This window comes from Colletes gigas, unplaced genomic scaffold (assembly GCF_013123115.1).
Source record: "Colletes gigas isolate AHSC1104 unplaced genomic scaffold, ASM1312311v1 Colletes_gigas_Sc00005, whole genome shotgun sequence".
Taxonomy (NCBI): Eukaryota; Metazoa; Arthropoda; class Insecta; order Hymenoptera; family Colletidae; genus Colletes; species Colletes gigas.
Window position 1 is genome coordinate 1,032,160 of NW_025106634.1, and position 13,141 is coordinate 1,045,300.

The 13,141-nt window shown below is 44.5% G+C and overlaps 1 protein-coding gene across 1 annotated transcript in view; it reads right to left on the reverse strand.

Moving 5' to 3' along the window:
* LOC122395268 (puratrophin-1-like) overlaps positions 1-13,141 on the reverse strand; it is a 332,754-nt gene that overhangs the window by 187,695 nt on the left and 131,918 nt on the right. The window contains exons 3-4 of the mRNA XM_043392713.1: positions 5,409-5,609; positions 3,516-4,452 (exon numbers count right to left, since the gene is read on the reverse strand). Of these exons, the coding sequence (XP_043248648.1) occupies positions 3,516-4,452; positions 5,409-5,609 (1,138 nt within the window). The remainder of the gene's footprint in view (positions 1-3,515; positions 4,453-5,408; positions 5,610-13,141) is intronic.

The window sequence follows — 13,141 nt, forward strand, 5'->3', positions numbered from 1 at the left end:
CGCTTTGGTGTCACAACTTTGAAGGACGCTTTTCGTCGACTTGAATGTTTCCATTTTCAGCCGTTACTCTTCAAGCGCTTTTTCACTTATTTGGCTCCGATCTCCCTACTTCGAAACGCGGCCATTGTTCGAGGATGACATTATCGATCCACAATCGCGCGTCAGCGTCTCGACTCTGAACGACACTGTTAAGTCAACCTCGACGTTTCCACTTCCAAACTCGTCGAACGTTTCCCCCTATTATTTCGAATCGATGTTAACACTCTCAATCTACTTTAATATTTCCATTTTCAAACGATGTGTCGTCGAACGTTTCGTCGCTTATTTGGATCAACCTCTGTGTTTCATCAAATAGAAATTATCTGAGATGATGTTACGAATTTACAATAATTTAAATCGCAACTGTATTCCATGTTTTAACGTCTATGGAGTATCATTTTCGTCGACACTTATATTCCCACGTTCAGCCGTTGCTCGAGGAGTAACTTTATTTTTTCGCCTATTTGCGTCAATTTCTTTGCCGTCGTGAGATGCAAGTTGCCTACGAATGACGTTACCGTTTTCAATTCATCGAATCACGACTGGTTTCCGGCGCTTCAAGACTCACAAGTTCGAAGGCTGTTAGACTTCGTGTTTCCCTCTCGAGTCGTTCCCCCCGTGAGATTTGCATTCGCTTATTTAGGTCATTCTCTGTATTTTACGAGGTATCGGTTATTGGATCCATGACACTATCGACGGACAAGCTGTTAGTTCACCTCGGGCGTCTAGGTTCCGTACTACAGGTCAAATCGTTTCAACGTATGGACGGTGTACAGTACATATGTACTGTAAATCCATTTGGACAGTTTATTGCGGTCACGTTGGGCACCGTGCGTAGTTTAAAACGATATATCTGTCCTGATCATGAAACTATATTCCGATAATCTCCTGGCAAAGCTGATCACCTACTTAAGGATTTGCACTTGACGACGAAATACAGCTTTGTTCCATAAATTTTTTATAGCAATACTATACTCCCGATCGCAATAAATCGTTTCCTACGCACGAAGTGTAGAATAAGCTATAAATCGTAGCTCTAATATGAAAATTCAAACTAAAGCAATTTGTATTCCTTCATTTTTTTATTATTCTACCTCGTACGACTGTTCTTATTCAAATTTTGCATACGTCCAAATTAAACTTTGCCATTTTTCAAATCGCGACGCGAAACGCTAGAAGAATCGAGTTCCACGAGCAGACTATCTATTCGCCGGCGTTAATCCTCGAGAGAAGGCTATCAATCAGGTATTCAAATAGACTCCGAAAGAGCAAGTTGTAAAAGAAACGTCACCTTCGGACGCCGAACCAGGCGATTCTCTTCGAATCCGAACAATGACAGGAATCCCTTTCAACGTCAGCGCGCATTCCGCGAGGAAATTAAAGGCAGAAAGCTCGTGGAACGGTTCCCGTTCACCTACGCGACGACACTAAAGCGGGACGCAGCCAAGATCCGTATTACGTAACCGTGTACGAGAGGAGACAAATACCATAAGTCACTGTTACGTTGCCGCAAACACACCGCTAATGGCACTCCGCTCGGGTGGGTGGCGAACGTTTTGGACGCGGGGATCTCTCGACTTTGCAAACCTGTCGGCGGCGGCACCAAAGAGCACCGGAAGACGAGCGTGGGAGGACGCGAAAAGAGATCGACCGAGTCACGGAACCTTCGCGCAAACCGACACGATTCGCCTTCGCGGACGCGTCTTAGAATCCCTCGTTTTGTTTCGACTCGCGTGCTGAAAGATCGAAGAACGATGCCCCTTCGCCGCGATGAAAAACGAGCCTCCGCGTTTATTTAATTAGACGAACGCGTCGATTCCTGAAACAACCACGAATGTTGTTTACTAAAACGTGATTTGGAAAGATTATTTAAAAAATCAATATAAATTGGCTGTTGTCTCTGTACAAAAGGGCGGGATTAATTTCGCCGCGATTCGAAATCACTGTGCAAAAAGAGCCCCTGCGACAGCTGTCGAGATTCCACGCCTGTGCCCCGTCAGACGGCTGCTTAATTAAACACGAACTCTGGAAATGCAAATGTCGCACTTAAAGCGCGTCACGTGTCCCCGATACGCCCCTTTCCATCCATCGTATTTACTCAGAGGCATTATTATTATCAAACGTGTTCATCGTGTTCGAAGATACAATATACAAGTTATGGAAAAATAATTTTCACAATGACGAGACAAAACTGAAGTTTCCTTTTCAATCGGTATATATATAATGTTAATGATAATGAAAATTACAAAAGACTGAGTCAACAGTGAGTTTCATAGTAGATAAAGAAAGTAAACAGTAAAACAGTTTGATGCAGTCGGAGTTTTTTAAAGGACGAGTAACAGGAGAATTCAGAAGAATATTCTCTAACAATGAAATAGAAGATTCACGGATTTAATATCCAACATACGATTTCACTTCCTGTATCGTGGTATTTACAACGAAAGTGAAAGGAGTAACACAAATATTGAATTTTTATTTTGAAGCATAAACGTTGGTTCGTCTGGCGTCAGAGGAAGGATCAAATAAAATCGCGCGACACGCTGCAGGACCGTTTTCTCGGACGACAGTCGAGCACAATGCGTCCGTGGAACGTTATCATAGGTCTCCGAGACGTTCGAGGTTTTCATAAAGCCGCGGGCGCGGATCCTCAATGGCCACCGTGACACGAAGTAGCCACTTTACAGCGGCGAGCCGCCCACGCGTCGCTTCCGACAGAATTTCAAGTTCATCGGGGCCTTCGGTAAATCACGCCAATGTATGAAGTTGTTCGAGACGGAGGACTCGTAGGCGCGACGCTACTTTTCATGTAAACGCGAATCGGAAGTTTCGCGCGTCGAGAACGGGACTGGACGATAAAGTCGACGAACGGACGCGCTGGAGACTTCGATGCGTGAGAGAACGTGTCGCGCTGGAGACTTCGATGCGTGAGAGAACGTGTCGCGCGAGTAGCGAGGCTCGAATTTACATGTTCGCGACATATCGAATTAATCACGTAGTAGACTAAATCAGTGTTACTTCCTGGAGATCTTAATTTAATGTTATTCATATTGTAAACATATATATTTGAGAAATTCTGTTAATTTTGTTTTATTTATTATATTGTCTTTGCTCGGATATGAAATGTAATAAAGGAAGAAATATATTTTATGGTTTCAACCTTATTTTTTTAGGGCAGACTCAAAATTAAATTGTACGTAAGTTTATACATTCTAAGGAAAAGATCTCTAATACTGTAATTGTTGATACTATCAATATTCTTATATAAAGCTTATTTTTATATAATAATTAATTACTTCAAATGTTCCAAACTTGTAATGTCTTTAAAATAAATTATTCTTTTCATGTTTCCTCTCAGATAAAATTCCAAAACTGAATTTCAACAAGTTTACAGAAATAAATATACAATCGATGAAGTGGCTGACTACTGTCTAAAACGAACGCGTTGATATAATTTCTATGGCAAATACGTTACTCACCGAACCCCATCCGCACCTCTTCCTCGTCGTCGCTGTCGATGTGCTTGATCCCCGCCACCTCGAAGCTCCTGGACTGTTCCTGCCTCGTCTTCGACGAGGGTGGACAGTCGCAAGTGTCTTCGCCGCCCCCGCAGCTGCAGTCGTCGCCCGCGCACCTGCAGCCGAGCAAAGGGTCGTCGGTGTCAATGTTCCTGCACGCTGGACACGGAAACGTGAGGTCGTCCAGCGAGACCCTCTCGATTTTCCTCTCCACAGTGACCAGAAGGTTCCCGATAAACGCGGGTAGGTCGTCGTCGCTGACATCGTCGACGCTGCGGACGTTCTGCAGCCTGTCATCGGCGTCCACGACGTTCCCGTCCATCTTCTGCTCGAGAACGATCTCGTCCAGTCGAAGCGGCGTCTTCAGGTCCTCGGGCGCCAGTGCTCTGCTCCTGGTCTCGCATCTGGTCGTCTCCTTCCACTTCTCCATCGTCGACGACGAGACGACCTTGGCGCAGCTCTTCGCTTTGTCGGGAAGACTAGAAGGGTTGTTCGATGCGTGCATGGCTTTCAGCTCCCCGTCGAGCTCCGCCTTCCACGTGTCCACGCTCGACGTCGACCTGGACTTCATCACCGCGTGCCCGGTTTCGACGTCCTCGACGGCGTCGCGGATCTCATTCGAGTGCTTGAATTCCAGCCTGTCGATCGACCGGGTCTCGTCCCGTCGGTGCTCGAACGCGCTGCCCGGCTCGCGCGTCCTCGAGCGGGTCTCCTCGCGCGATCTTCGACGGAGCCGCGTGCTCTTCCCCGTTTGAGCCCCGACCAGGCTGTTGCTCGCGGCGCTCGTGCTCCCCTGACCCTTTCGGGACACCTCCCGCCAGTCCATAAACTCCTCCTCGCGGTCCCAACCGAGGAACCCTGGGGCCCTCATCGACGTCGTTCGCCAAACTACTGCGATCTGCACAGAACGATCACCCGTTTTAGAGCTACACGTTTGGCCAAAATGACTTGTGAATAATTTATTATTCTTCTATGAGAGAAAGGTACAGCGTGTTTACATCCCTGTCTCACTCATACGAGTCATTGAATATATAGAATATTTATCTTCAATTTCTTTCTTGGACTCTCTTTAGAAAAGAAGTATATTAACACTATTAATTGCCTCGATACTTTTCCGGGATTTCGGTGCAAAAATATTCTTTTGCTTGTTGATTTTGAATACACTTTGGAATATAAAGTACGATTATATTATCTGTTTATTTATTAATAAATTTTCTGTTTGTGTAAGCCAATCTTGATTTTTTGTTCCCCTCCCTGAGGCTATCTATTCATATTAAACTGACTACGAATGTCATCGTAACTGCACAAATATGACAAGTAAACAAATTACGAGATAACTCGTAGTCAGTCAATATATTGATATAGAAAATATAAAAATATTTTTTATTTTATACTCTTTATATATTATCGATGCCTCTCTGATCTCATACATTGGTCCTGCAGATATTCATTTTAATTATCCAGCTTTCGAGGACCATAGTATGAAACTACTTTCAGTAAGAACATTCAACTAGTAAAAATTGTTTCTTACTACCTAGCACTAGAACTACACTTTGAAGGGTTGTATAATTTACAAATTGTATTATCGACAAGGAAAATTAATGATAAATTCTCTAACGAAGTATACTGACCTAAATGAATAAGTATAAATGACCAATAAATTATGAAACAGACGTAACTTTGAAAGAAATACGAAAGCTAGATGCGAATTTAACCTTCCTCCGCGTTGGTTCTCCGCGTCCCAAGGCCGAGTCTCAAGAATGTGACGATGGTTTTGGTAACGACAGCTACCGTATGGAGGTGACGCGAGATCGCGAATGAAAATGAAAAAAACGACAAAGAATCGTGACTCACCTCGACGGTATTCCGCTCGACGGTTTCACCGGCGGCCGCTTCGCCGCTCCCCGAGGTGGTTGCAACTGCAGCTGCACTGCGTATGCAGAGGTAACATTCCCCGAGACGCAGTGCGGAGGCTTCGAGCTCTCCTAGCTGCAGGATGAGGCCACGTCTGCCCAACGTGAGAGGCCAGCCTTCCGGCACCACAGACTCGTTTCCCTGGAACAGGAAACAACCATCAGCCTTTGACAATTTTATGTCTCCCTCGAACAAAATATCAAGCTACTAAAAAAGTAACGCTAACAACAATTTTAAATATTCTTCATCGAATATAGCCGCTATAATTATCTATCGATGCTTCTGGCTTGGAACTAAAGCGGACGTGAGACTTTCGTAACACTTGCTGGAAACACAATCAAGTCTTTCGCCACGAGGAAGCGGAGCCCTCCAATTAAATGCACTCGATTATTTATATTTCACGAGATACCGCGTGTCTCGAATAAAAATCGACGAAGATTGAACTGGCAAAACACGCAAGACGGTAATTCGCCCTTCCCCCCCGTTCCCACATCAATTCCATCCCTCGAACTGTTCCGCGAGGGGCGTTCGAAAGGCCCCGGACAATCGGGGCGATTAATTAAAACCGAGCCGGAAGCTTCGCGGCTAATGAAATTCCTCTAAATAAGTTACACCGCGAAAGGGAGAGTAATTGAGGCCGTGCCCGCGCGGATGGAACGTTAATCACGCTGATTAGAGAGTAATCAACGTTACGCGGATACGCCCAAAATTGTGGAGACGTGCGCCCGCAGGAACGATGTCCTGTCCGCAGCCTCCCACGGTTTCTCCGGTCGTGGCTCCTCGCGAGCGGGAATGCGGCCAGAATTTAATCAGTTTCGAATTGCGTTACCTGCTCCGCACGAACGGAACGACGGAATCCCACTCGAGATACATCGACACCCTCGTAAACGAGTGGGTGGCACGCTGGCACCATTGTTAGAATTGCATTTCAATCTTTCCAATCCCTTTGTGTATTTAACAATTTACTGAAATATTTATCTGTACATCTCTTGTACATTAATTAATTTTTATCCGTACAATGAATAAATAAAAAATATGTAATAAGACTGAGGAAGTTTTATTATTCAGAATCTTATAATTCCTCATCACGTTGGCCTATTTTATATAGAATAGTGCTAATTTTTATACAGAATAATAAGAACTTGGTAAAATATGATCTCCATTTATTTACACAGGAAATGTTGCAACAGTTAAAAGCTTTCGAAGGTAATTTTTTCTAGTACCGCGATCCTACCTTCAGAATTCTATTACAGACTCGAAGACCGTAATGGTGCCTTCAATAAATTATCTACAGTGTTCGTTCCGAGTTTGAAACATCGAGAGTAAAAATGTTACGAAAATGAAGTGCCGCATGAAAGTTAGCGACGCATTAGACAAGCGAGACGGGGTCCCTAGACACGATATTGTTAATCATTTGAACAGTTTCAAATTACATGTCAGTTTATTAGTCTATAATTAGTTTCAACAGATTATTCAAATGATTAATAGCGTCGTGTACAAGGCAGGACCTGTCAGATAAATCTCACCGACGAGTGCAACTAGGAGATCCGGGACGAAACGCGGCTACGTTGCTCTTTGTACCAAAACCATTAATATTACCAAATCATAGACTGCTTATGAGAGCAGAAGAGTTTCTTAACACATTGACTGCCAACTATGAGTTAACTCGCGGCCAACGATTTGTCATCTAGTGCCACCTACGAGTAAATAATGAATAATGACCATTTGGAGGAAAACCAAACATCGGTGTATGCATTGGGGAACTAAATATTTAATTAAAATTATTCGCCAAGATAAGCGTCGAATCGTCTCGTAGGTGACGAAAGAATTCCATTGGAAATTATTTCAACAATCATTGCAATAATAGTATTATTACATTTACAATTACACTTCAGACTCAGGTATCGTTTTAACTGCGATTAAATGAAATATGGCTGCCACAGAAGGAACGTATGCTACAAACCATATCCCGTGTTATAGTGAACGTGTTAACGGGGGCTATAGACACGACGATTCCTCGCATACATAATAATTTGTACAATTAACGTTGATACGACTAGTCGAACGATAACATTAAATTTATGGGGTTGTTAAAAGCCTGCCATATGCCGCGGACGCTACACTATACTTATCGTAGCAATTCGATAAACGACTTATCGTACAAGGACTCGTTACTTCTATGGCCCCTATAAGTCGGACAGTAACGAATCTCAGAAATAGACAGAGGATGCTGTTAAAGACTTTCGAAAAATCGACGTTCAATTAAAACAGTCAAGAAGAATTATGCAACCATGTTTGTTTGCTATTTACTAGTTTCATATATTTCCTCGATTCGTCCCATAGAATTTGGCTTTTGACACGCACCATGAATTTCTTCCCAAGCACTTATCTAAGGGCGCCTCCTAACATTTATCCACCGCCATGCGCCATAAATTCGTTCCACACTTTTGCCATTCACCGTCTATTACGCCACTTAATTACACACGACGTATATCAGTAGACAATATATTTTTTATACGCGTGAAATTTCGGGGAAACATTTCTGGTCAGACATCATATTTTCGGCAAGGAATTTTTTTCTCAAAAGTGCGTAGGAATTCGAGGGTATGTCTATTCACCAAAAATGATTGTAATTGACCCCTGCGATCAAAAATAATTTTTCCAGAACGATTTGAAATTTTTAAATTTCAGCACCTACTCGAATTTTTTTCTCAAAAGTGCGTAGGAATTCGGGGGTATGTCTATTCACCAAAAGTGATTGTAATTGACCCCTGCGATCGAAAATAATTTTTCCAAAACGATTTGAAATTTTTTAATTTCGCCGAAAAATTTGAGCACATACTCGAATTTTTTTCTCAAAAGTGCGTAGGAATTCGGGGGTATGTCTATTCACCAAAATTGATTATAATGGACCCCTGCAATCGAAAATAATTTTTTCAGCACGATTTGAAACTTTTCAATTTCGCCGAAAAATTTGAGCACCTAACGGTGTAAGGTTTACTCATGTACCTCTCGTCCGTGGTTTAATCATCGCCTCCCGCGTTCCTAGCTCATTATTCTCCACGAAACATCGATCCTCGAAGCAAACGCGTCACGTTTATATTCGTCGAGTCGCAGCTACGACACTTTCGTTCCTCCGTTTCCACGGAATGACGAATGATTAATCGACTCGTTCGTTCGCGCGCGACTTCCGGCTCCGGGGTTTCTAGGAATCCGGCGTCCCCGCGGCGGGAAATGTCAAGAACGAGCAGAAAACGACGCTCCGACCGTCAGATTCCGGGGGCTCTTTGTCAGAATCCCTCGAAAGGACACCGGTGGCTGCGCGGTTACTCCCAGCGCATCGTGTTTTCGCCCACGTGTGTCGATGCGCGGGCCCAACGTGTAAGCAATTAGACGCTGCAACGCGCGAATAAAAGCGAGCGGTAGAATGCTCACACCTCGCCTGCATACCGTCCGCTGGCAATTAAACGATACGAAGATTCCGCGAAGGAATGCGAGTTTTTATCGTCCTCTCCTTCCGCGGGAATTTTACGACTGCTCGAAAGGGACCCCGAGACACTCAGCATCGCGAATCCGTGCTGATTAATTCCAGAAAACGAAGCAATACGTTGTGCAACCATCGCTATACGCAGAATTTCAAATTTCGGTTCTTCTGCTCGATGAAAGATCGCGGTTCCTTCAATCATTCGATTCCATTCATCTGTATATTATATCTATATTCTATATTCTTGTATATATTTACAGTATTTATAATAGTTTTAATGACAGTTTAATAACAAAACATCAAGACTTAATATATATAATAGTATAAGAATGTTTATTTTCTCTTTTTAGAAATTTCATTCGAACTGGGACTTAGTATTTTGAATGATTAATTACAGAAATTCCATTCGATGAATTGTTTCAGGGGAACCTGCAGAAAGAGTTGCGTAACCCTTTCAATGTCTGGTGTAAACTCAAACACGTAGCGTCGAGGATGCAAATTCTAAAATGTTCAGACAACCCATTCATCCCATTTCCTATGAATCACCCGAGTGATTTGCGAATTCATTACCTGAATTAATTCTGCATAACGTGTCTGTCGGTGAGCATTGCATCAACGCCTATTGTGTCTGCGTTGCGCGCTGATCGCATCATCGATACCGAACGTTACGTTCTGCCCGACCGATAAATAATGTCTCTAATAAAGTCACGAGCGTATGCAAAAATGTTTGGACGTTCGATCGGTAGCGAGCGCTGCTGGAATTTCGATACCGATCGCGAAAAACCGTTTCGCTGGAAGTGGCGATCGCCCCGTGCGTCCACCGGCGTCGCGAGATCATATCGCGGCGATGGAAGAGTTTGCGCAATCGGGGCTGGGAATGCGGCTTAATTAAGCCGGGGCGTGTTGTGCTTGTGTCGCGTGGCACGTGTTTGCGGTTTTCTTTGCGGAGTTTATCGAACGCACGGTAGCTCGGGAACTCACGGGCAGCAGGAACTGGCCCAGATTCCGGGACTTACGGCGTTTACGAGTGCGAAAGAGACCACGAGCGAAATGAATGAACAATGCGCTCCCCCCCGGGCCCCGTAGCGCATTGTTTCCATTCTTCTCCGTTGCCGATAGAGTCACGTGTACGCGAAGCATCTGACCACCCGGATGGAGAAGTTTCCATTGTGAGTAGCGAGGGAAGCCTTGAAGGATCGGGACGTTGACTCGCGAAGTTCCCGAGGCGCCCCTGGGTCTCAAAAATGTCCAGAATTGTCAAAAGTTACGAGAACTTGAACCACGATTTGGGTTTAACCGTGTTGAATAGGATCGTAGACTTGGATTTTCAGTTCTGGGAAGGGTAGGAACGTTCAATTTACGAATCACATCTGGGGGTTTGTTTTAAGAATCATTACTGTATTGTATTTTAAATGTTTTTCAAGCTTCACTGGCTCCGAGAGGGATAGGAACGTTCAACTTACGAATCATGCCTGTGGGTCCATTTTAAGAGTCACTACTGTGTCATCTTTCAAGCTTCACTGACTCCAAAGAGAATCCTACCAGATGAAAACGTTCAACTTACGAATTACGTTCATTTTACGAATCATCGCCGTTTTCTTTACGAAAATGAGAAAAGAATTGTTTCGATCGAGTTCTCGAGGATTAAGTTGCTATCCGAAGGACAAGTAAGGATCGAGACGGGAGGAGAAAGGGGGAGGGTGGTTAATATCGTACAATTTCATCGGTTGGCGAGCGCCACGACGCGTACGGTCGGCGAGCAATCAGCATGGACGGCGACAACGAGAGCGGAATCGGCGTGTCGACACGAGGCCGGACGTTTATGATGGACGCGATAAGAAACGAGGGCCCGTGGCTGTCACCGCGTGTCTCATTAGCGGTAAACGCTCAGCGAGAGATGTATCTAGCGCCGAAACTAACCGGCTTTCACTGTGCCGTGATTTACCGATGCAGCGCCCTTCAATTTACGTTGCGACTAGGCCCCGTGTTTTGCCCCGGCCTCAAAGAAACGTACGGCGGATACTCAGAGATAGGAAGCGTGTAAATCAAACGTTCACCGGGTCCGCGGGCTCCGCTCTGGATCGTTAAGCAGGCGCTGGCTCGCAAAGTTTCACGGGAAGCTGCGACGTGGACCATAAAGTGTCGAGAAAGCGTTCCCCTCGTTCGATGCGCTTCGACTCGAATCGCGACGATACGAATGATATAACACGACCGTGTAATATTCCACTCGGGCACGACGATTTTACGAGCCGCTGGATAAGACGTTTCGCGAATATTGTTTCGTCCCGGAGGGCTGACTTGGCTGGCCGGTTTCCAGGACAAAGTTCCTACGTTGATTGACACCGATTGTTCGACTTCGATTTCAGTGTGCTTTTGCGCAATGATCCCTTTTGGTGTATGTAAAATATTAGGTACAGATACTCAATACTTTTCAAGGTATAACTAATTTAAATGGGAGCAATTATATGTTCTGTATAACTCCATCAACTTCTCACAGGATGACTTGTGAAGTATCATTTTTGTGTATTTTTGTATCGGAAGAAAATATGTACTAAGTAGTATTTATTGATGTTGCAATACTGTGTGAGTGAAAAGAGGATTTTTTAAAAGGTTTCTTGGTTCCATATAATCGAAGACTGGCCTTTTTTTATGCAATCGAAACAACTGTTGGAATGGGTTATCAGTAGAAAATATTGACATCTGCGATAGCTAGCTAGAGCCATTTCAAATTACATTCTAACATATGAATAATGAAAAATTTCGCAGGTCGAATGCTTTGACAATTCGAAGGCAATGCTCCACTGGCTCCTTCGTGGATCCCATTCCCAAGGCCCCCATTTAGAGATCTCCGTAATCGTTCTAGCAACGTTCCAATCTAGATCGACGCGTGTAAGTGCGCATAACAAAACCGCGAGGAACTACGAATGCAAATAGGAGCGTCGAAGGCGCTATCGGTCCGATCGAACGATAGAATTCGTAATAAACGATCAAACGCGAAAGAAGGGTTCTTGTACCGGATGCCGTCAAAGTGACAGACGCCTGTGCTCGACAGACTAAGCCTCGTTAATCCTAGTTCCCACTACTCACGCGTGAAATCGCGAGACGCGTACGGACGACTTCCGTGCGCCTTCACGTGCACGAAATTGACCTACGAAGACAGCCTACATCGCGCGTTCGACGAGAGTCCGATGAAAGTTCGGCAAAATCGATTTCGATCAAGCTGAAAAAGAAAAAAAGACACCCGGGAACGTTTGTTTCCGGTCGCCTGCAGTGTTTCTCAAACTTCATCTTTGAATCCATTCAGTGGAGGACCGACTAACGGGTGTGGAAATATTAATGTTTGTTGAGGAATAAAGTAATGGATTTTTAGTTCGCCTCTCGTATCTGTCATATTTCTTTGATCGTTGCAAAATCACGTTGTCTCCGAAAAGGTTCCGGCTCTGTCATCGTGAGCACACAATCCCTATGAAACGCGATTTAGTGGTCTCGTCGTACGGTGAATACGCGAGAGGAGAAAGCAATACGAGCGTATAAAAGCTACTCGAACGTGGTTGTTTCGCGGATGGTAACGCGCCGCGAAGAGAGGCGTGCTTAGGCCGATTCCCTTCTCGCGTACGACGGAGCCAACAAGAGCACGGCTCGTTTAAAATGCAGATTAGGCCTTAGGCCGTCTTTTAACGCTGCGTGCCGCCCCGGCGTTGGCGTAGAGCTGCTCGTTTCTGGCGACACGCGCGCCGGAACCGCGACCGTAGGCCTTTGCGGCTTTTCAAATGACTCCACAATGGGTCTCCATTTGCGGAGCACCGGAACCCCTATTTGGCATGGGAAGCCACGTGTATTTGTCTCCGTGCCCGACGACGCCACCATGTGCACCATTTCGCGATGGCGTCGCCGTCCAGCTAGAGAATACTGTACCGTTGCTGTTTTCTTCCTGAATTTTACGCCTTGGATCCTTCTCCGTACAAACGGTCACAAAGAAACTACTCTCAATTTTATTCACAATGGAAAAATAGGTTTAAATACTTGTACACATATAGAACTATGACTGAGTAATTTAATTTTAATTAAATCGACTCCATTTCTTTTTAAATAAATGATCTAAGACAGTGGTATTTTAACACAATTGTTTCAGTCCATAAAAATGACCATAGCTATCCTAATTTTGTCCATGTCTGTATTAAGATATCAA